A 22,323-nucleotide genomic window follows, 5' to 3' on the forward strand; every position below is an offset into this window, starting at 1 on the left:
AAACCCAGATCTCCTGCATTACAGGCGGATTTTTTATTGTCTGAGCCACCAGGAAAGCCAAAACCACAAAAATTAGTGACTCGTATTGGAGAAATCTGGTCTTCCCTCCCACTGTTATTTTTAGAAAAATAGCCACACTGAGAAAAATTAGAAAAAATAAAGGTATTCTCTAAATAAAATTTTAAATATTGAATAAAAGTTCTCCAGTTACTATAGCAGGGCTTTTGAAAATCTATCAGAGTATTCAGGAATTTATAACACATAATGAGTAACAATATTAAGGCCTTCCCTCATGGCTTAAATACAATAATCACATCATTAAACATACATCTGACCCTCAAAAAATTAATTGCAAATGATTTCTGCAGTCTTTGAAATTGATTTTACAGGCGACACAAGGTATTATTTTAGCTATGAGAAATAGACTATAAATGGGAAATCATTTTTATAAAAAACTTTTTACATGAACCCTATAAGCCATTGGTTGTTGTAGCTAAGTTTCATTTACTTTTTTAAAGTTCTATTTCTTTTCTATTTAACTGGATAATTGCAGCACTAAGAAACCTTTTTAATAAAGCATAAATGCAATTTTCCAATTGACCCTAAACCAAAAGCATATTAAAAAAATGTGTTAAAAAAGTACTCTATATAGTCCACAAGGTCACAAAGAGATATGACTTAGTGACTGAACAATAACAATTTCACTAATTTATATCTATTCTAAGCTAGTTGAACCCTTTTTTACTTTAAAATTTGTGTTACACCAGAGATTAAAAATAAAGTTGCACTGGAGTGTCTCTCAATGATATCATTTGAAATTATTTCACCCCATATATCTGCCAAGTGGAGCTGGCAGAATTAGAGCTTCAAGATTATATTTAGTTTAGGAAATTGTTTTCAGCAAAGGATGTTTAATTCCTGTCAAGTTTGATTAAGATAACTCAAACATCACTCACAGATAAAATGCTGTTTTAGAATTTTTGTTAACTATAGTTGTAGTCAGGTCAAACGGATAGTAATATTTTATCAAAATAATCTTTTGTCCTTGTTTGCCATTTCATCTCATTTTATATGTTTGCTTTGCTGTTTATTCTTTCTTGAAAATTCTACCATGACAGTGTAAGTGATTATAAACAATCACATAGAGAAACTGGGGAAAACAGTTGAGTCCCAGATAGGTATACACTGCTGCCCGAGTCCGGAGTGGAGACAATGCTCTGGAGATGTCAGTGTCCTCTGAAAGGACAGGCCATAATGCCTCAGTGACCCTGCAGAGAATCCTGCCTTCACCATGATGGCTGGAGCCAAAATGCAGCTCACATCCACCCAGTATTGCCTTTGTTTCGATCCCCTGACATAGACTTTATAATGCCAGAGTAGACCTCTGAGCTCTGGTGGTATCCCATGATCCTATTTTACTGATGAGAACATTGAGGCTCAGTGTTATTAATTTAGTTAAGAAGTCTATTTTAATCAAAATCTTAAGCGTATTGTCACTTCCCTGGGGGACCAGTGGTTAAGATTCCACACTGCCAATGCAGGGGGTGCGGGTTCAATCACTGGATGGGGAACTAAGATCCACATGCTGGGCAGATAAAGATAAAAACAAGGAAAAGAAAAAATTTAAACTCAATTTTAAAAAATCTTAAGCACACACCATCTTTGATGCATCTGAATTCCCAGCATGACTCATTTAACTTGGAAGTTTCAAACCTGCTATAAAATGTCTGCTCATTGTTCTCATGTAGAACCTCAAAGGAAACACAGAGATTGTTCCTTGCAGGTCTCATGCACTCAGGCACAGAGAACATTCAGGAGAAATGCATTTTCCCAGGGTAAATGCAGACACCCTCCTCCTCATACCTTTCTAACTTGTGTGGCATCTCTAACCACATTAGCGTGCAGCTGCCTTTGGCCTTCCCAGTCGCCATGGCCATCCCCAGGCCGCCGTTGTGTCTGTTTCCAGCCCACCACCATCTTGGTGATTCTGTCTCCTTTCTCTGACTGGAGCTCAGAAAGTGAAGCTTTGTCAATCAGATAACACAGATCACTGAGTCCATTCCACCAACACTTGATTTCCACGTTTCCCTCTCTGTTGTTAAAGCAGAAGGATATTGTGTCTGTCTCCATTAACTTTTATAACATTCGAGAACCCCTCAGATTCTGAAAATTATGAATGTGTAGTTTTAAAATCTCATTTAATTCCACAATATTCATTAGCTTTATATCTAGGCAAAGGATACCACAATCATGTGGATGGTTAACCAGTGCAGTTAGGAGTGATAATAAACAGAGTTTAATAGTTTAAAATTGGTATTTGTTTTTACTTTTATCATTATTGTGGCTTTTTATTAAAGTGTAACAACTTTGAGAATTGGAGTAGCATGGTATTATAACTACTCTGTCAAGTTGAATTTTATGAACAAGATTTTTTTTTAAATGCTAGACTTTCTACTATGCTATGTGTTAAATTTGTACTCTTAAGCAACCTTTTAATTTCATCTACAAGCATGGTTCAACATCAGTCCTTGCAATGAATATTCAGGACTGATTTCTTTTAGGATGGACTGGTTGGATCTCCTTACAGTCCAAGGGACTCTCAAGGGTCTTCTCCAACACCACACTTCAAAAGCATCAGTTCTTCGGTGCTCGGCTTTCTTTATAGTCCAACTCTCACATCCATACATGACCACTGTAAAAACCATAGCCTTGACTAGACGGACCTTTGTTGGCAAAGTAATGTCTCTGCTTTTTAATGTGCTGTCTAGGTTGGTCATAACTTTCCTTCCAAGGAGTAAGCATCTTTTAATTTCATTTAATTTTCACTTTCATTTTCATTCTGGAGACCCCAAAAATAAAGTCAGCCACTGTTTCCACTCTCCCCCATCTAGTTGCCATGAAGTGATGGGACCAGATGCCATGATCTTAGTTTTCTGAATGGTGAATTTTAAGCCAACTTTTTCACTCTCCTCTTTCACTTTCATCAAGAGGCTCTTCAGTTCTTCACTTTCTGCCATAAGGGTGGTGTCATCTGCATATCTGAGGTTACTGATATTTCTCCCGGCAATCTTGATTCCAGCTTGTGCTTCATCCAGCCCAGCATTTCTCATGATGTATTCTGCATATAAGTTAAATAAGCAGGGTGACAATATACAGCCTTGACGTACTCCTTTTCCTGTTTGGAACTCGTCTGTTGTTCCATGTCCAGTTCCAACAGTTGCTTCCTGACCTGCATACAGATTTCTCAAGAGGCAAGTCAGGTGGTCTGGTCTGATGTTGAAGGACTGAGGTTGAAGCTGAAACTCCAAAACTTTGGCCACCTGATGCAAAGAGCTGACTCATTTGAAAAGACCCTGATGCTGGGAAAGATTGAAGGCAGGAGAAGGGGATGACAGAGGATGAGATGGTTGAATGGCACCACCGACTCAATGGACATGAGTTTGAGTAAACTCTGGGAGTTCTTGATGGACAGGGAGGCCTGGCGTGCTGCAGTCCATGGGGTCACAAAGAGTCAGACACGACTGAGCGACTGAATTGAACTGAACTGAACTGAACAATCATGCTAAATTGAGAATTTTTTTTCTCTTATAAAGTTACTAAGTATTAGAAAAATCCTTATATTCAGTTGGCTCTAAAAATCAACCTTTAACTTTTAATAGATAGTATCTCTCAAATATAAAAGCCATAATCTCAAGCTTTCATGCTTGTTCATGTATTTCACCCTATACAACTTTGTCTTATTAATTAACCCTTAATCCTGGCATTATCATTATTCTTCTAACAATTCTTTAACCAGAAAGGAAATAATATTTGTACTGTTGTTTCTGTTTTACTTTGATTATGGCTCAATATTCATCATTAGCATTTGTCCCTCCCTGAAGTCTTCTCTTGTATAATTGTTATTCATTTTTAAGAGTTTTTTTTTTTTAAACTTTCTAGATTATTTCAGGTCAGTTTCTCTCTGATAAGAAAGTTGGAACTTACGTGGAAGTGGATATGTTTGGTTTGCCCGTGGACACAAGGAGGAAGGCATTTAAGACCAAAACATCACAAGGAAACGCTGTAAATCCCATCTGGGAAGAAGAACCCATTGTATTCAAAAAGGTTGGTCTTGTGTTCTTCACGTCAGATGTTAATGCATCTTCTAGGTGTTTTATGACTTCCCTGGTAGCTCAGATGGTAAAGCGTCTGCCTACAATGTGGGAGACCTGGGTTCAATCCCTGGGTCGGGAAGATCTCCTGGAGAAGGAAATGACAGCCCACTCCAGTATTCTTGCCTGGAGAATCCCATGGACGGAGGAGCCTGATAGGCTACAGTCCATGGAGTCTCAGAGTCACTTTCAGGTGTTTTATACTGGAAAAAATATGAAATGAGGACTTACTTATTGTTTCATTTGGGAATTTACACATTAATAATATAATAGCATTTTCAAAACCATCTTGAAAACTTCAAAATTTCTGTGAATTGCTTGTTTGGATTTTTCATAATTATGAATCAATTAATTCTAGGATACCTCATTTGGAAGACCAGAATAATATGTAATTTTAACTCATAGCCTCCCATAATACTAGTGATAAATGATATGTCTTCACTATAATTCGAATGAAGTAGAGTGGTAAATAGGGAGTAATATGGTAGCCAAGAGAAAGGAAGTCCATGCTTCCTTTAAAAAGCATAGCAATTAAACTCCCTGGAATCTCCAACCACTGGTGTTGGTCTTTGTAACTTGTCTGGATTCTATCTGATAGTTATTACCTTTTACATTTGACTTGTCTTTCCCTCTCCTTTCACAAAAAAACAGATCTTTTTCACTTCCTTTTTAAACAAAAAGGAAGACATTAAGTGCAGTAGAAAGTAGAGCGCACTCTTATCACTTTGCTTTTATCTAACCAAAATATCTGCAAAGGCAGTCTTCTGCAAAGGGGGTATCCTATCTGTGGTAAAGATCTCTATACTCCAGCTTTTTTTTTTCTTATGTTAATTGGATTTAGTTATACTGTCTTATAAGCATTCTTATATGAGTATTTTCTAATATACTGAAAACATACCTAATCCATTGAAAGTAGTCAATAAATGTTAGTTTTCTTATGTTCCAAAGAAATACATATTTAAGGTATAATTGGCCTCATGGTCTTGACATGTTGATATAGTATAGCTGCATATGCACTCCAGATGTTTTACACTGAGAGAAAAAAAAAGTAAGCAATTTTTTCTTTTTAAGTTGCTCAATCTGGTCCGACTCTGCGACCACATGGACTATAGCCTACTAGGCAGGCTCCTCCATCCATGGGATTTTCCAGGCAAGAGTACTACTTATGGCTAATTTGAGAATTTACAAATAAATAAAGTAATCTCATTTTGAAAGCTATCCTTGAAAGCTACTTTATAATTTTTGCATTTGCTCCGAAATACAAAGGTAGTTTGCTTTGAAAATATAATAGTGATTGCTCAAACTGTGATTAAACCATTAACTCACAGTATTTAAATGTAGAACTTTTGTCATTTCTGCCTTGAGAATGTTCGTGTCAAAAGAAAATGGTCTGTTTGTTGCACAGATTCCTCATTTTGAAAAGGTGATAAAACACAGATGAAGCCATATATCTCTGGAAATCCTTCTCTTTTTGAAAATCTAAATTATAGAGCAGTAACTTAACTTTTTATCAATTTGCTCAGCAGAAACTTCTACTTGGATTTGGAAAAGTAGGGCCTGTTTGAATATTACCTTTCTAATTCTTTCTGGGAGTCACTCCTTCTTGTAACCACATGTATTCTTAATGCCCTATAGGTGGTTCTTCCTTCGCTAGCCTGTCTGAGGATAGCAGTTTATGAAGAAGGAGGTAAATTTATTGGTCACCGAATCTTGCCAGTACAAGCAATTCGGCCAGGTATGGATAGCATTGTGGGAAACTTTTTATCAGAGTTGTAAAGAAAATCATCACTGCCTTATAAGATTATTAAAGAACAATGTAGGAAGCTATTTGTTGTTTTGGTGTTTTACTCTGTAAAAAGGATTATAGGATTACATATTTAAACCTGGCAATATTGTTTTTGTGATGCGCTATGACTACTAGGCCAGTCAACTCTTGCCAGATGTGATGTGTAACAAACTACCTGAAAATTAAAAGGCTTATAAGAGGTGTTTCATCTTCATGCTCACAGGTCTGTGGAGTGGTAGGGCTTGGTGAGGTTTGGCTGTGCAACTGTGCTTGAGGCTGTGGGCTTCCCACACCTGCTCACTTAGGGGCTCCGGGTGAAGAGGCAGTTGCGCTCCCAGGCATCTCACGGCCACCCAGTGGGATGCACGCTTTTATCTGCAAGTGCGTGTGAAGCCTCTGCTTGTACACATCACTAACATCCCATTGTCCAAACAGGCTAACCCCCAAATCAAGAAATCATATACAGGGTACAAATTTGGACTGATAATTCAATCTATGACACATGGTTTCAAATTCTCTCTTGTGGGGAAAAACATGGTTGGAAAGGGAGAAAAAAATGCAGAGTCAACATTATTTTCCTGTTTGATGAGAAAAATAATACCCTATCACTCAAGAGCATATGATTAAGATGAGGTAGAAGTAAGCTGTTGGTCATCCAGAGTCACCTGAAATAAGTACTCCGATCAAGTAGATGTTTCACATTATAAGAAACTGTGATGCACGGTATCATGTCACCCCCCCCCCCCAGGCTATCACTACATCTGTCTGAGGAACGAGAGAAACCAGCCTCTGATGCTGCCAGCCCTCTTTGTCTACATAGAGGTGAAGGACTATGTCCCAGACACATATGCAGGTAAACCACCTAACCTGGAAGGATATCTCCATCTGGGGTCATCCATATTTTTGTGACCCAGTGGAAAGAAAACTGGACTAAACAAAGGCAAGAGAGTGTGACCTCAGAATCACCTCTGTTTGTATGCATGTTTAGAAGTAATTCATCAAACCTTTGTGAATAAATTTTAGTTTAAATCTCAATAAACTATTGAGCATTTTTATCCATTGGTAATATTATTCTCATGAGTTCAGTACTGTGTAGTATCAGCTACCTGATACTACACAGTCTATCTAGGTCTGTGCAGTGAATTTGCCTTCAGCCAGTTTTAGAATCCTGACCCTTTCTATGAGTGAAATCGTAAACTATAGAAATTAACTTATGATGATGTCAGCCTGGAATCATACATTTAAATTCTTGTGGTGCCAAGGTACCTGAGTGGAAGATCCTGGGAAGTGGTGGAGACTATGGCAGTCTTGGAGCGGGTGTCCAATCTGAAGACGACAGCCATAACTCATTCCAGCTAGACAGCATCATGTTCAAATTATACCCATATTGCCAAATCATTGGGCTGTTTCAGCAGTCTGTAAAGCAACCTCTTTTATGGGAAATATCTTCCCTGTGAATCACCAGTGTGGGAAACAGGACAAATTTATGGGCCATTTCTGAATTGGATGAAATGCTCAAATAAAACTTAAAAATTTGGAGCGCTGACACATCCTGAGTTGGAGCTTGTCCAGTTTGACTCAGAGATGACCTTTGAGTTCTCTCTTCCTGAGGTTCAGCCAGTGGACTCTGGTCCATTTCCAAAGTGTTGGCTGGATAAGTAGATAGTTATATGGGTATATGGAAAGATGGAAGATGGATGGTGAATCAGGAAATGGATGGACAAGTAGAAAGATGATGAACAAATACATGGATGGATGGGTGATTGGATGGATGGATGGAGGGATGGATGGATAGACTCATTCATGGTGGATAATAGTATCTCCAGGACCATCAATCTAAAATGTCTCTTTCCTATTTAGATGTGATTGAAGCTTTGTCAAATCCAATCCGATATGTGAATCTGATGGAGCAGAGAGCTAAACAACTGGCTGCCTTGACCCTGGAAGATGAAGAAGAAGTGAAGAAAGAGGTGAGAGGGTTGTTCTAGTCTTGTGCATGGCATGAAGCATGATTTCCGAATCTTGTTGCTAGCTTTTCCTACATAACTTCACCCTCAGGAAAGGAAAAGAGAACACTGGAAAACCACTTTGGTGGAGCTGAGCCTCATCTCCCAAAACATCTAGAAGATACCCTGAATTTTTCATATTTCATTCTCTTTTGGCATTCTGTGGCCACCACCAGCATCGTCTTTTGTGACCACTTTAAACAGTAGACATCTTGCTGTTTCAGGGGAAATTTTCTAGATCATTTCATGTTGATTAAAGGTGAATAAAACATGTAGAAAAGAAGTTGATCATCAAGTCATTTGTTGTTTTCTTTTGTCTTTAAAGTACAGGGATTTCAAAGTGCTTTTGTGATTTCCTACAGTACCAAAGTTACTTAACACAGTACCTGTTGTGTAGTATAGGCTGCAAAGTGGCAACTATTCTTGCTGTATATTTATGTATTATAATATATATTCCCAAAATAATTGGTGTGTTATTCTAAATTAGATGTCACAATGCAAAGAATAAGTAAGAAAGGGCCTAGAAATATTAGAAGTGAAGTTTAAAAATATGAAGCTTCCTCAAAATCCTGGTGAATTTGCCTTGTCATCTGATTGACTTAGTCACTAATCAATGAGTTGAATAAAATTTTTGACGTGTTTATTTTAAGAAAAAATATGAAGTTTCCATGTAGACTGAAATAGAATTTCATGATTATTGGGGATGACATAAACATTACAAATAGTGATAAAAACTAGCTATTTTCATATTTCATTTGAATATTCAGACGATAGATTCAGGGAAACAGATGAGAAAATTGGAGAATTATCAGTATAGGAAAAAACCTTGAAAATTGGATGACTTTAATAGCAAGTCCACTCAAGTTGATATTACTAAATCAGCTTTTTCTTATTCCAAAAGAATAAAGAAACCTAGGCTTGTCACAGAAAATTTTTTAAGGAAATGAGAAATGAAAAATCCCAAATACATCACCTTTAATCCAAACACCCAAGCCACACAGAGATAACACTGTACATGCGTGCACACATGTGTGCTAAGTCACTTCAGTCGTGTCTGACTCTTTGCAACCCTATGGACTCTAGCCCTGCCAGGTTCCTCTGTCCATGCGATTCTCCATACAAGATTACTGGAGTGGGTAGCCATTTCCTCCTCTTAGGGATCTTCCCGACCCAGGGATCGAACCCATGTCTCTTATGTCTCTAGCATTGGCAGGTGGGTTCTTTACCACTAGTGGCACCTGGGACACCCAACACTGTACATATAGGGTATACATGCAGCTAGTCTTTTTATGCACAATTAGTACTTTTTCATATAATGGGATAATATTCACAATCTGTGTTTTAACCTTTTATTTTCACTTAATGCAAACAGTTCCATGTCATAAAATATTCTATGACATGACTTTTAATAACTTTGTAATCTTCCATTACATAGTTGCACATTATCTTTCTAATCTCTATTATTGGATATTTTGAATACTTTAATACTTGAAATAGATCTTCAGTAAATATCATATAAGTATGTTTTTTAGCACATTTATGATTATTTCTTTGTATATTTTGTACAGAATTTTAGAAATTTGTGATCTAAGATGTTGAGTTAATTGAACATGAGAGAAAATGAAAGGAAAAAAAGAAAAATATGGTTTTCCCTGGTAGTCCAGTGGTCGAGAATCTGCCTTGCAATACAGGGGACACAGGTTTTATCTCTGGTCAGAAAACTAAGATCCCACATATCTGAGGAGCAAGTAAGCCTGTGTGCCACAACTAGAGAGTCCATGCAATGCAGTGAAAGATCTTGCATGTCACAATGAAGATCCTGCATGTCAAATAAATAAATATTCTTTATAAAAGAAAAATATCTAATGTCAAAATAAAAATTTGTCAGGCTCTTATTTACACTGCAAGCATCATATTCTATAGAACCAATAAATATATTGTCCTGTTTGATGAAATTTAAAGTTAGCCTGGAAAGTTTCATAAATAATATGTTTCTTTGTATGCAGAAAATGGAGTTATAGGGAAATTTTACACTACTGGAAAAGTACATCCAACAGTAGACATGAATTACTTCCAACGTTGTGTATTTGACACCTATGCTTAGCATATGTTTCTTTTTCATATGTTAAAAGCCACTTAGCTTTTCCTCGTCTGTAAAGCTTTTCCTTGTATACCTGTGGCCAATTCATGTTGTTGCTGTGCTGTGCTTAGTCGCTCAGTTGTGTCCAACTTTTTGCAACCCCATGGACTGTAGCCTGCCAAGCTCCTCTGTGCATGGGGATTCCCCAGGCAAGACTACTGGAGTAGTTTGTTAGGCCCTCCTCCAGGGCATCTTCCCAACCCAGGGATCAAATCCAGGTGTCCCACATTGCAGATGGATTCTTTACTGTCTGAGCCACCAGGGAAGCCCAAGAATACTGGAGTGGGTTGCCTATCCCTTCTCCCGGGATCTTCATGATCCAGGAATTGAACCAGGGTCTCTTGTTTTGCAGGCAGATTCTTTACCAGCTGAGCTACCAGGGAAGCCCAATTCATGTTGATGTATGGCAAAAACCATCACAATATTGTAAAGTAATTATCCTGCAATTAAATAAATAAATTAATTTTTTAAAAAAATGAATAAAAAAACACCACTTAAAAAAAAAAGACACCACCAGTTAGGCCTACTGCTTGAATTGGAGCAGTTAGTCTGAGCACTCACTGCTTGGCTGGTCCAGAGACCACAGAGAGAGCAAGCATGTCATCCATGCTCTAAGCAGATTTTGCTGGTACCAGCCCAGAGTTCCTTTGCAGGGCTGCTGCAGGGTGGGCTGAAAACAGCTCACAGCCGCACATTTCTCCAGAAGCCTGGCCTAGGCTGATAGGAACTGCCTTGCTTGGGGATGTCTAGCAGATTCTTCTTTCAAGGAGGTGACTGTGTCCTGTGACTGTCGGATACAGAATAACAGCCCAGGTCTCTCGCTGCTGGATGGGCCCCTTCAATGCTGCAGTTCAAGCTGCCATGCCCCACCCCACCCCCCACGCTATAGGATCAGGCTGAGGCTAGACTCCAGCTGAAACCACTCTGGGTTTATCTTGTTTCCCTGTCTCAGCCTGTTTTCCTCACTTCCCTGCAGTTCTCGCCTGAGAACATCCTCTCAACTTATCATGCAGACAAGAATCCCAAGTACAATTCTGCTAATAAGGAATCCCACAATGCTAAATAGCTGCTGTTTTAGAATTAAAGATTGAATACGCTTTCTGATTTTTTTTGTTTGTTTGGGAACTAGAATTTAAATGTTTGACAATAGTTACATCTTTAATTTCAGTGTTTCTTCAAAAATAATAGTGTTTTTTTTTTCTTTGTGATGGCCTTTGAAAAGATTAAGACTAGAGATTTCAGTGAATTTCTTGTTTTGCTCATATAAACCCCAATATGAAATTAAAGGCTCTCCTTAGATATCAATGGGTTTCCAAGCTCTGAAACTCTTTTCTCTTCTACTGACTTTAACTTAATAACATATTTCATAAAATATAATTCACAGTAAAGATAATTTATGGAGATATAATTAGATTACTATTAAGCCTTCTCTAATTAGAAAACAGGAATCTCTTTAATCAACTGGATGCAATTTATTTTCTAAAAAAAATAGGTATTTAAAGAAAGCATTTTCAGATAAAATTATGTTTTGCTACTATTTCAAAACAATACTTTCTATATCATCGACTTGTACCTAGATATTGGCCATCTTCTCCAAGGAGTAAGCTCTGACTTGAAGAGATTTCAAGACACCACCAGTTTCAGCTTATATAATGTAGCAATAGAGGTAAAAGCCTTGTAATGAAACAGAGACCATTTCTCTAATGAGAAAAATGTCACTTTGCAGAGTAGGAGACCTAAGGCCTTCGAGACTGCAGATCTTTTACGTCACTGTTCTTTCAAAGCATATAAAAAAGCTATTTGGATTCCACGTATATGTGATATCGTGTGATTTTTTTTTTCTGTCTTACTTAACTAAAAAGTGATACAAATGAACTTATGCACAAAACAGAAATAGACCCACAGAGGTAGAAAACAAACTTATGGTTACCAAAGGGAAAGGGAGGAGGGCCAAATTAGGAGTTTAGGATTAACAGATACACACGACTATATATAAAATAGATAAACAGCACACATAGCAAACAGAACTGTGACAGCCTATAATGGAAAAGAATCTTAAATATATATATATATATATATAATTGAATGCTTTACTGTAAACCTGAAACTAACACAACATTGTAAATCAACTATACTTTGATTTTTTGAAAAAATAAAAGCTATTTGTGGAGAATGTAACAGTAATGGATACAAAAATACAGAAGTAGAATTTTAGGTCAACATTACTTTTGTTTCTCGTCTAAAATGATGGTCATAAGGATTTTCAGTAAATGTATACTGTTGGTTACACGCAAATAGTATTTGAACATTTTCAGTTTTAGAAATAATTTCAGAAACATTGAATCGCATAAATTTCACATTGAATTGCATAAATTTTATATGGTCCTGTAGAAAATACATTTATTTTTTCCTTTGAAATGTCTGAACCCTTAACTGACCTCATTTCTAAAGCTCAAGAAAAAAAATTACTTGCCCTTACCATATAATGCTGGGAGAAAAATGGCATTTCACACCTTTGAACACCAGCATGCCCTTTATCCTGTCTTGTAATAATGTAAGTTTGTTTGAACGAGGCCACTGAAAAGAACTATGGTTTTCTCAAAAGAAAATTCTATCTAGGACATGGCAGACACTGGAGACACTATTTTAGCAGCAAAGACTTTTTTAGTATAATCCTTTTAACTTGGTAGTTATAAAGGTCATTTCTATTTGAAAATGAAAGACATTATTGAACTATAAAATATTCCCAGAATTGTAATAGTCTAATAAATTATCTTCATAAGTAATTGGCAAACCAAAAGAGTAGGAAATTTTAAAATTCCCCCATTGCTTTGAATAATAGATATTTGTTTCAGATCATGTGAAAAATATATATATAGTTACATATATATATATAATTCCAGTATATAATTGGAAATTAAGGAATAATAGATTTGAGTTGCTGAATTTATTTTGTCTCTTTTAAAGTCATAAATCAGGATTTTGGGTGAGTAAAGTCGGAGAAAGTTACTTAATCTGAGTCATTACTAAGGCTTTATAATATTTTTAGTTACTTCTCTAAAAAAAATGGTGTATAAAAATTTTAAAACATAATAAAGAAACAAAAAGTCCTCTCAGTAATCTTGCAGATCAGGTTAACATTTTTGGTGGTCATCATTCTAGCACATTTTCTATGAATGTATAGTATTCCTTTACAAAAGTTCTTAATTAAAGATAAATTTTCCACAGCTCTACCAGTTTAATGTGGTTGTTAGAGATGACTAATGAGCTCAGATGGTAAAGTGTCTGCCTACAATGCAGAAGACCTGGGTTTAATCCCTGGGTCAGGAAGATCCTCTGGAGAAGGAAATGGCAACCCACTCTAGTACTCTTGCCTGGAGAATCCTATGGACAGAGGAGCGTGGTAGGCTACAGTCCTCGGGGTCACAAAGAGTCTCAGACATAACTGAGGAACATCACTAATGAGATATCAGTAGCACTTTTATTTTCTATTTTTCAAAATAATAGAATAAAGAAAATAAAGTAAGTATCCAGTGCCTTGACTGCAAAATAGTATGTGATATTCCAAATGCACTATTTGAACATGACTTCTTTTTAGCACAAGGAGTGAAGAAATATTTTACTGAGTGTTTACTGTGAACTTGGCACCATTCTGAGCCTTTTCATCTGTTAACACACATTAAGTCCTAAAATGTTCATATTTCTTAATGATTATTATTATTCCTATTTAACAGATGAAGAAACTGAGGCACTGACTAATTCTATTCCTTGCCCAGTGCCACCCAAATACTAAGGAGCAAAACTGAGATTGAAATCCAAGCAATCTGGCTCCAGAACTCATGTTCTACATCAACACTGCTGGAAGTTTATGTGCAGGCCAGGGCATCATGACAACATGCTGACCCTGATTTAGTGTGTCTGGGCTAGGACGTGAGCCTCGGCATCTCTGACAAGCCCTAGCTGATGGGATAGCATCGTTGCGTGGCTCACACCTTGAGTAGCAAAGGTCAACACTACACCACATTCGCACTACCTCAATAACAAAACTGTAGTTTTCTACTAACCTTTAATAAGGACTAGCCCTTATTCATCTTTCTGGACCCTTGAGCAGGTCACCTGGAAGACTGAGCACAGAATATAAGACATTTACCTTAAATAGTAATACTTTGAATTCAGTTTCCTGTTGAATCAAATGTTAAGATTTCTTCCTTTAAATCACTGGATACTATTAGCACTTAACTCTTCAAAGAGTTAGGTTTATATATGTGGGATCTGTTAGGTTAATTTGTACACTGCCTGCTAGCCGCCATCATGTGTATGTGCATGATACAGGTGAAGTGTGTGAGTGGTCTTCACGACCTTTTAATGTTGAAAGAGAAAGCTATTTGCTAATACTCAAATTTCAGTTATTCCAAGAGGCCTACTTTTTTAGTTTTCTCACCCATGCCCTTATAAGGGAGCTGAAATTTATCTAAAACCATTTAGTTCTTAGTTCTGTGTGTGGCACAGTGGGCATCTTCAATGGTTTAATTATTCAAGACAAAAAATATCCTGTGGTCTGGTGTGAATTTCGGCAGTAAAATAATCCAATAGCAAAAAGTCCAAGGTGGTGCTCTCAAAAAGTTATAGTGTTTAAACTCAATAAGGCATTGGATGTCATTTAAGTTTTCCAAGATGGAAGCTTGACACTTTATCCACTAGTTAAGAATTTGGCACTAATTTTTTTTTAAAAAATGACAATTTTTCATTCTGCTTTAGAGCAAAGCTTCTCAAATTTTAATCTGCATACAGATCTTGCTATCATGAAAATTCAGATTTAATAGGTCTGGAGCAGGGCACAAAATTCTGCATTTCTGAGAAGCTTCCAGGTGATGCCGGTGCCGCAATGGACCATACTTTGAGTAGTAGAGCTCTCAGACTTTAGTATTATTGTGAATCAGGATCACCTGGATGGCTCCTAGAAACACAGATTACTGGGCCTGCCCCCAGAGTTTCTGGTTCAGCAGATCTGGGATTGACCAAGAACTGGCATTCTGACAAGTTTGCAGCAATGCTAACACTGCCGGTCCAGGGGCCACACATTGAGAACCATCGGCTTGGAGCCCTACGTCTGTCTCTCAAGCACATGGCTCTCCCCACATAGAATCAAAATGAAATTACAAAGTCAAGAATTCTATGCATTCTCAAGTGTCGTCTGGAAACTGGGAAGGGTGACAGGAAAAACTCTTCTTGGGGAATTGTCCAGAATCTGTTCTTTTTTTGTAATTGGGGGATACTGGTTTCACAACGCTGTGTTGGCTGCTGGCATACAACAATGTGAATCAGCCACAAGCATACACATGTCTCCCTTCCACACACCCCATCCCACCCTCTATGTCATTACAGAGCCAGAATATGTTCTGTGAGTGATAGGCCATAGTCATTGCCAAATGATTTCGCTTAATTAATATGAAAGACACAAAAAAATGAATGTGAAAGGTGGTTGGTCCACGACTTCTTTAAAGGAGAAATCCATGATTTCTGCCTGACTCAAAGAGTTTGTTTCGGCTGATTTCTTTGGAGACTATATCAGAATATTTCCAATAAATTAAATTTGGTAAAAATAATAACATATGCAACACAAAATACTCAGCAGAGGTATGTCCTGTCACCATTTAATCTCCTCTTAAATAAATTATTGCAACTATGAATTAATGCAGATTCTCCAACCACAGACAACAGGAAGAGCAGCATCTTCATATTTTTCACCTATTGATTCATTCATTCAAAAAATATCTTTTTATCATAACATTTAAGTGGTTCTTTAATTTCAGGACTCTGTCACTAATACTTCATTTATTGATTATACACGAGGAGGAAACAAACTGGATTTCTTCATGCATTCATTTTAATAAAAGTTGTTTTTTTTAACACACTGTGTCAGTTTCCATACTGGGCAATATAGAGATATAATTATTAGAAAAATCAGATGCTTTTATAGTCCTTACAGTCTGGAGAAAGAAACTGACTTTAATTAAAATTCACCCATATGCATGTAACTTGCAGCTGTCACTAAGGCTTCAACAAAGAGATACCTCGTAAATGCTGATGATTTCTTGTGTGATGATGACACATATGATGACAAAAATTGAAGTCAACAAATGAATTTACTCAGCTCCTTAAAGCTGTGTTTTGCTTCTAACTCACTCTGGTGGACTCTTAAAAAGATAGGGTCTTTGTCATAACATATTAAAGATTTTCAAACATGCACTAATGTTGAGAGAATTATACAAAAAGCGCCCATATATCAATCACCTGGATTCCACAATTCCAATTTTGATGCATTTTCTTTATCACATATATATCCATCTATATGTGGATATATAGATCACATATATAACCCCTCTATTCTTTCACTACTCCATCTGACTTTTGATGCATTTAAAAGTAGGCTGCAAATATTAACATACATCATCCCTCAGTGCTTTAGAACATATACATTAGGGTACAGAAATGTAGGGCAGATACATAATCTAATTTCACTCAGGTAATATAAACTTAAGATACCAATTGTAGATGTATTTAAGAAAGCTCTTTGTTAAGGGAAAGGCTGGTTTTGATGTAGCCACTTCCACTGCCTGAATTAATCCTGAGTGGACTAGATCTCTACATGGTGAAATTATGAGCCTTGACCTGAATATTCTGGAGACACTAATGACTTTGCCCTTGCCGTCACCCATCTGGCATCCAAATGAAGATAGTATTATCCTAACAATGACATGGAAGGCACTGTGTTTTTTTTTTTAATTTTTTTAATTAATTGATTTATTTTAATTAGAGGCTAATTACTTTTGTATTTTTAGATGACTCAGGCAGAACCCCAACACCACCAATAGCCCAGTCACACATCTGCTATTTGGAAAACCTTTTACTTTACCATAAGAACCTCCTCACTAAATTCCCTAAATCCTAGTTCTCTATTGCTTCATCATCAGACCCAATTTTTAATGCCTGGGACTGAAGTCTTTTTAGCTAACATTCCACATAGCCTTTCCTCCTTCTCTAAAACTTGTGAAAATGGTCTTTCTAGTTATATTTCTTGCTGATCCACTTATGTTATATTTTAAGGTTTTTCTGTTCATATTGGAAATAGGAAGGATAAAAATATTTTTTATAAAATCTTGGCTTTAAAAACATCTACTATTTCATGTTTTTAAAGAAAAATAGTGTAATGCTTCCACTTGGCCACTGGAGCTGTAACTCATTTTTCTCTACTCACCTAAGCAAAATTTACTGCAACTGAAATAAACTTCTGAAACTTCTTTCCTTGAAAATTTCATTGGATCCCAAGAGTCCTGTCATTAAATTGAGAAAATATTTCTAGTTCTTTTGTTGCTATTGTAATTTCCAGTGCAATGAGAAAGGATTGCAGGTTTATTTCATTCTAACTCATGAAAAAGAAGATTTGCACTGGAGAGAAATAAAGTCACAAGTATTGCCTTCCACTTATGCTTGTGAGTGGAGCAAGGGATCTGGTTTTTGCACTTCATCTCATGTGAATTATTAAACCTTTCAATGATATTAGAAATTATAGTATTTTATTGGGGTCCCCCCAATTCTTGTGTTTAGCTGCTTTATTTAACTCATTTTTAATACACAAATGATTTTTTAGTGCAACAGAGTAAGCTCTTTGAGAATAATGTTTACATTATTACATCTCTGTATCTCATCAATAGAGTAAGTTACTATTATGGTTGCTTAAGTTGCTCTTGTCAGAATAGAGGGTGAACTAATGCAGTAGAAAAACCTAGACTTTAGACTGTAACATATATTCAAACATTAATGTCCCTGTTAACAGTGTGGCTTCCAGCAAGTTACTAATGACTTTTAACAAAGTCTTAATAAAGACACTTACTATGACCAACCTAGATAGCATATTGAAAAGCAGAGACATTACTTTGCCAACAAAGGTCCATCTAGTCAAGGCTATGGTTTTCCCAGTGGTCATGTATGGATGCGACAGTTGGACTGTGAAGAAAGCTGAGTGCCAACGAATTGATGCTTTTGAACTGTGGTGTTGGAGAAGACTCTTGAGAGTCCCTTGGACTGCAAGGAGATCCAACCAGTCCATTCTAAAGGACATCAGCCCTGGGTGTTCTTTGGAAGGAATGATGCTAAAGCTGAAACTCCAGTACTTCGGCCACCTCATGCGACGGGTTGACTCATTGGAAAAGACTCTGATGCTGGGAGGGATTGGGGGCAGGAGGAAAGGGGGACGACAGAGGATGAGATGGCTGGATGGCATCACCGACTCGATGAACGTGAGTTTGAGTGAACTCCGGGAGATGGTGATGGACAGGGAAGCCTGGCGTGCTGCGATTCATGGAACCGCAAAGAGTCGGACACGACTGAACGACTGAAATGAACTGAACTGAACTGAATGCCCCTGATGGTTTGAGCAAGCTCTGGGAGATGGTGAAGGACAGGGAAGCCTGCGTGCTTCAGCCCACGGGATCGCAGAGTCGGACACGACTGAGCGACTGAAAAACTAATCTCTGCCGTCTGATGGAGTTGAACTGCCTCCCCTGCTGGCTGAGATGAAGCTGGCATGTGTGACATTGTCTGGCACACGGTGATCTACAGTCGCTTCTACGGTCAGTCTTCATCAGGGAGATACCAATTCAAATCTGTATATACTGCCCTTCGTTAGCAACATATTTTAAGCATCAGTTTGATGCTTATGCCACTATAAATTCTCACTAAGCTTATAATCAGTTTCCAGGAAACCCTAAGAGGTCTCTGACCAGAGTAAGTCTACACAAGGGGCCTCGAGTCCTTAGCGTTCAGTGTTCTGCCTTTTGCTGGCCCCATGAGGAAAGTGGGCGGGGACCGCAGGCAGGTGGCCCCGCCCACTCGGTTTCCAGCCGTCGTGTGGGCCCACAGCTGACTCCGACGATTGAAATCTGGGCGAGCTCTCTCCTCTGAGCTCAGGGCCCAGGTGCGCAGCTTCTCATCCAAAGGCACTCTGAGGATGAGCTTTGTTTGGCTTCTCGGTGGTTTTAAAATGGGAGACACCTGACAAAAATGCAGTTTTCCAACTTTCCTGGAAGCCCGGGCTGAGAGCAGTCTCTGCTCTAAGCGGCTCCTTCTCCAGGTCTCGGCACAGCCTCGCTTTGGCCTGTGGCATTCCATCTCGTCTGCTTTGCTCATTTCCATCATTTCTATCAACTGCTTGTTACATGCGAGGGGCCCCACGTGACCCTGGGATTATGTATGCGATGCAGCCTGCCCTGCCTGGAGCAGGACCCCCGGACCAAGCGTTTATCCAGAGCTTGCCCTAAATCCAGCTCCAGGCTTTGACGGTCTCTTGATCCTCAGTTTAACTACAAAGTTTTTGTCAGTTATAGTTCCTCAACGTTAATCTGCTTTTTTAAAAAAAATCTGTTTATTTTTCAGCTGTGCTGGGTCTTCCTTGTTGCACACGGGCTTTCTCTAGTTGCAAGGGGTGGGGGCTTCGCTTCGTTGTCCTGTGTCTGGGACCCACTGCGGTGGCTTCCCCAGAGCACCGGCTCCTGGGCGCGTGAGCTCAGTCATTGCGGTGCACAGGCTTAGTTGCTCCAAGGAATATGAAATCTTCCTAGATCAGGGATCCAACCAGTGTCCCTTCCATTGCAAGGTGGATTCTTAAGGGAAAGCCAACATGTATCTGCTTTTTAAAAAATGTCTTTGAATTCATACATTATATCAATTTCTGGAACGTAAGGGCTTTGGACACACCCTTGATAAGCAGAGGTTTCTATTTCCTGCATCTCTACTAGAGTTAATGATTGAACTTGATTTCCCAAGGGCACACATCTCCATGGAATACTTGCAAACTGCATATAGGTGAAATAGCCTTCTGCGTTCATTTTGAATATGCCTCCAGCCTGAGTGCCCCCTGACACTCCTCCTAATTGCCAAAAAGTAGCCACACATGATTGCCTTCATGGAAACCGACTTTCCACCACCTCCATTCTTTGCTCCATCAAAATTGTCCTCTTCCCTGTCTTCCTCCAGACGGCTGGTATCAGCCAGCTGTCATACCGGAAAAAATCGTTTATTCCCACATGGTTCCAGAAACCTGCCCAGATGTAAATGGGTTCCAGATTGCCCATGGAACAGAGCACCTTCTGTCTCTACTTCCCAGGTGGCTGAGTTTGATGACTGTGGAGACTCCCTACAAGTGGGAGGCGGAAGAGTTTCCCTCTCAGTATTCAAGCCAGAGGACAAAGCTGGGGGTAACTTTGCTGATGACCCAGTCCTCTTTCCAGCACTCCCTTTACTTCAGCTCTCTTCTGTGCAATGTAAATACACTTTCTCTAGGAATTTTGTGGTCAAACATCTCTGATAGTTCATTCTTCTCAAGTGTCTCCTGCAAACCCAGTGACTACAGGACCAAGGCAGGTAAATGAGTAAGATGGAATTGTGCTAAAGGAGCAGAAACTCCTCTGTTCTCACCCAGATTGACATTGCAGGTCCAGTGGTGCCCTACATGATTTTTCAAGTGAAGTAGGAAATCCATTTTATTAAGGTATAATCGCCTTCATTTTAAAATCTGGCAACACTTAGCATTTCCATGCACTCTAGTGGAACCATAATCCTTCAGGTTGCAGTCTCTTGCTGAACAAAAAATATGCAATCCCCTCCTGAGCATCATGATTCTAATGAGAATTTTCCTGATGGATGTAACTGAATAACACAAACACACCAGAACTTCCCCATTTGGAGCAGCTGTCTTTCAGAAGCCAGCGTTCTGTATCATGAGTTCCACAGGCCTAGGTTCTTGTCTCCCTGCCCCATCATCACCACTGACCCCAGCACATCTCTTGCATCTCAGCGTCACAGCTCTGAGCAGAGCAGGCTGTGGTAGGTAAACAGGGATTGTTCACTGAATTAAAATAAGTTCGCCATCCATCACCAAAAGCAGTGTTGGAGCATGTTTTAAAGATGCTTTGGGGGACAGATTAAAAGCCACTTGTATGGCAAAAACCATTACAGTATTGTAAAGTAATTAGCCTCCAATTAAAATAAATTTTAAAAAGCCACTTGTTACAATGAGAGTAATTATTTTCATTCTCATCTTACATTTTCTAAAAATGCTATTGTAAGACAACCTGCTTTCTGTAATTACATGACAAAATATCATAACATTGGGCTCCAAATGACTTCTGGCCATTTCCTAATTATATTTTTAATGATACTACAAAGTAGAGCATTAGGGTAGCCTCATTGTCAGGAAAATCTGCCCTGAGCTCAGAAGGTAATTCTGAGAAAAGAATTGTAGAACCCCAGAAAGCACCACTGAGATGGTATATAATTATGGAGGCAACTGTTTTATTAAGATCAACATTTATTCATCAAACATTAAATGTTTGCTCTACACAGTGCATAGCAGCCTAGCCGCTATAGGGAATGCAGTAGAGATTTCATAGAAAGTGAAAGTGAAGTCACTCAGTCATGTCCGACTCTTTGCAACCCTGTGGACTATAGCCTACCAGGCTCCTCCATCCATGGGATTTTCCAGGCAAGAATACTGGAGTGGGGTGCCATTGCCTTCTCTAGGAGATCTTCCCCACCCAGGGATTGAACCCAGGTCTCCTACATTGTAGACAGACCGTCTGAGCCACCAGGGAAGTCTCGAGATTTCATAGGTGTTAATGTATTTGTTACTATTATCCATTAGTAGTGTTGTACAAGCTTAAATGTTTTGTCTCTTTAACATGCACATATATGCTCCATGCCAGGAATTATTCTAAGCACTTTATAAATAGTAACTTATTTGATTCTCTAAACAACATTACAGTGTAGATAATATTATAATCCCCAGTACATATTGAGTTGGCCAAAAAGTTTGAGTTTTTTTTGTAAGGTGTTTCAAAAAATGCAAATGAACTTTTTGGCCAGTCCAATACATATCCTCATCAATAAACATGAGAAAAATGAGTGGCAGACAGTTAAGTGACTTGCTCAATATCACACCATTAATAAGTGGCAGGGCCTGATAGCCCAAATAAGTCTGACTCTAAAATCAATGCTTATAACCACTGTCAATTGGTTACTGCTGCATAACAAATAGTCCTCCAATTTAGTGGCTTACAACATCAACTGCTTATTATTGTTCATGAGTCATTTGGTTAGCGCGCAGTTCTGTTGATCTGGACTAGTCTCCGCTCATCTGAGCTGGACTCACTTAAGTTTCCATGGTCAGCTTGGGGCTGCCTG

General features: G+C 38.4%; 1 protein-coding gene across 1 annotated transcript in view; it reads left to right on the forward strand.

The window, feature by feature from the left end:
- The window catches only part of PLCB1 (phospholipase C beta 1), an 854,775-nt gene that overhangs the window by 697,657 nt on the left and 134,795 nt on the right, over positions 1–22,323 (forward strand). The window contains exons 20-23 of the mRNA XM_068987480.1: positions 3,940–4,104; positions 5,787–5,886; positions 6,686–6,790; positions 7,798–7,907. Of these exons, the coding sequence (XP_068843581.1) occupies positions 3,940–4,104; positions 5,787–5,886; positions 6,686–6,790; positions 7,798–7,907 (480 nt within the window). The remainder of the gene's footprint in view (positions 1–3,939; positions 4,105–5,786; positions 5,887–6,685; positions 6,791–7,797; positions 7,908–22,323) is intronic.

Source organism: Capricornis sumatraensis, chromosome 15 (assembly GCF_032405125.1).
Source record: "Capricornis sumatraensis isolate serow.1 chromosome 15, serow.2, whole genome shotgun sequence".
Taxonomy (NCBI): domain Eukaryota; kingdom Metazoa; phylum Chordata; class Mammalia; order Artiodactyla; family Bovidae; genus Capricornis; species Capricornis sumatraensis.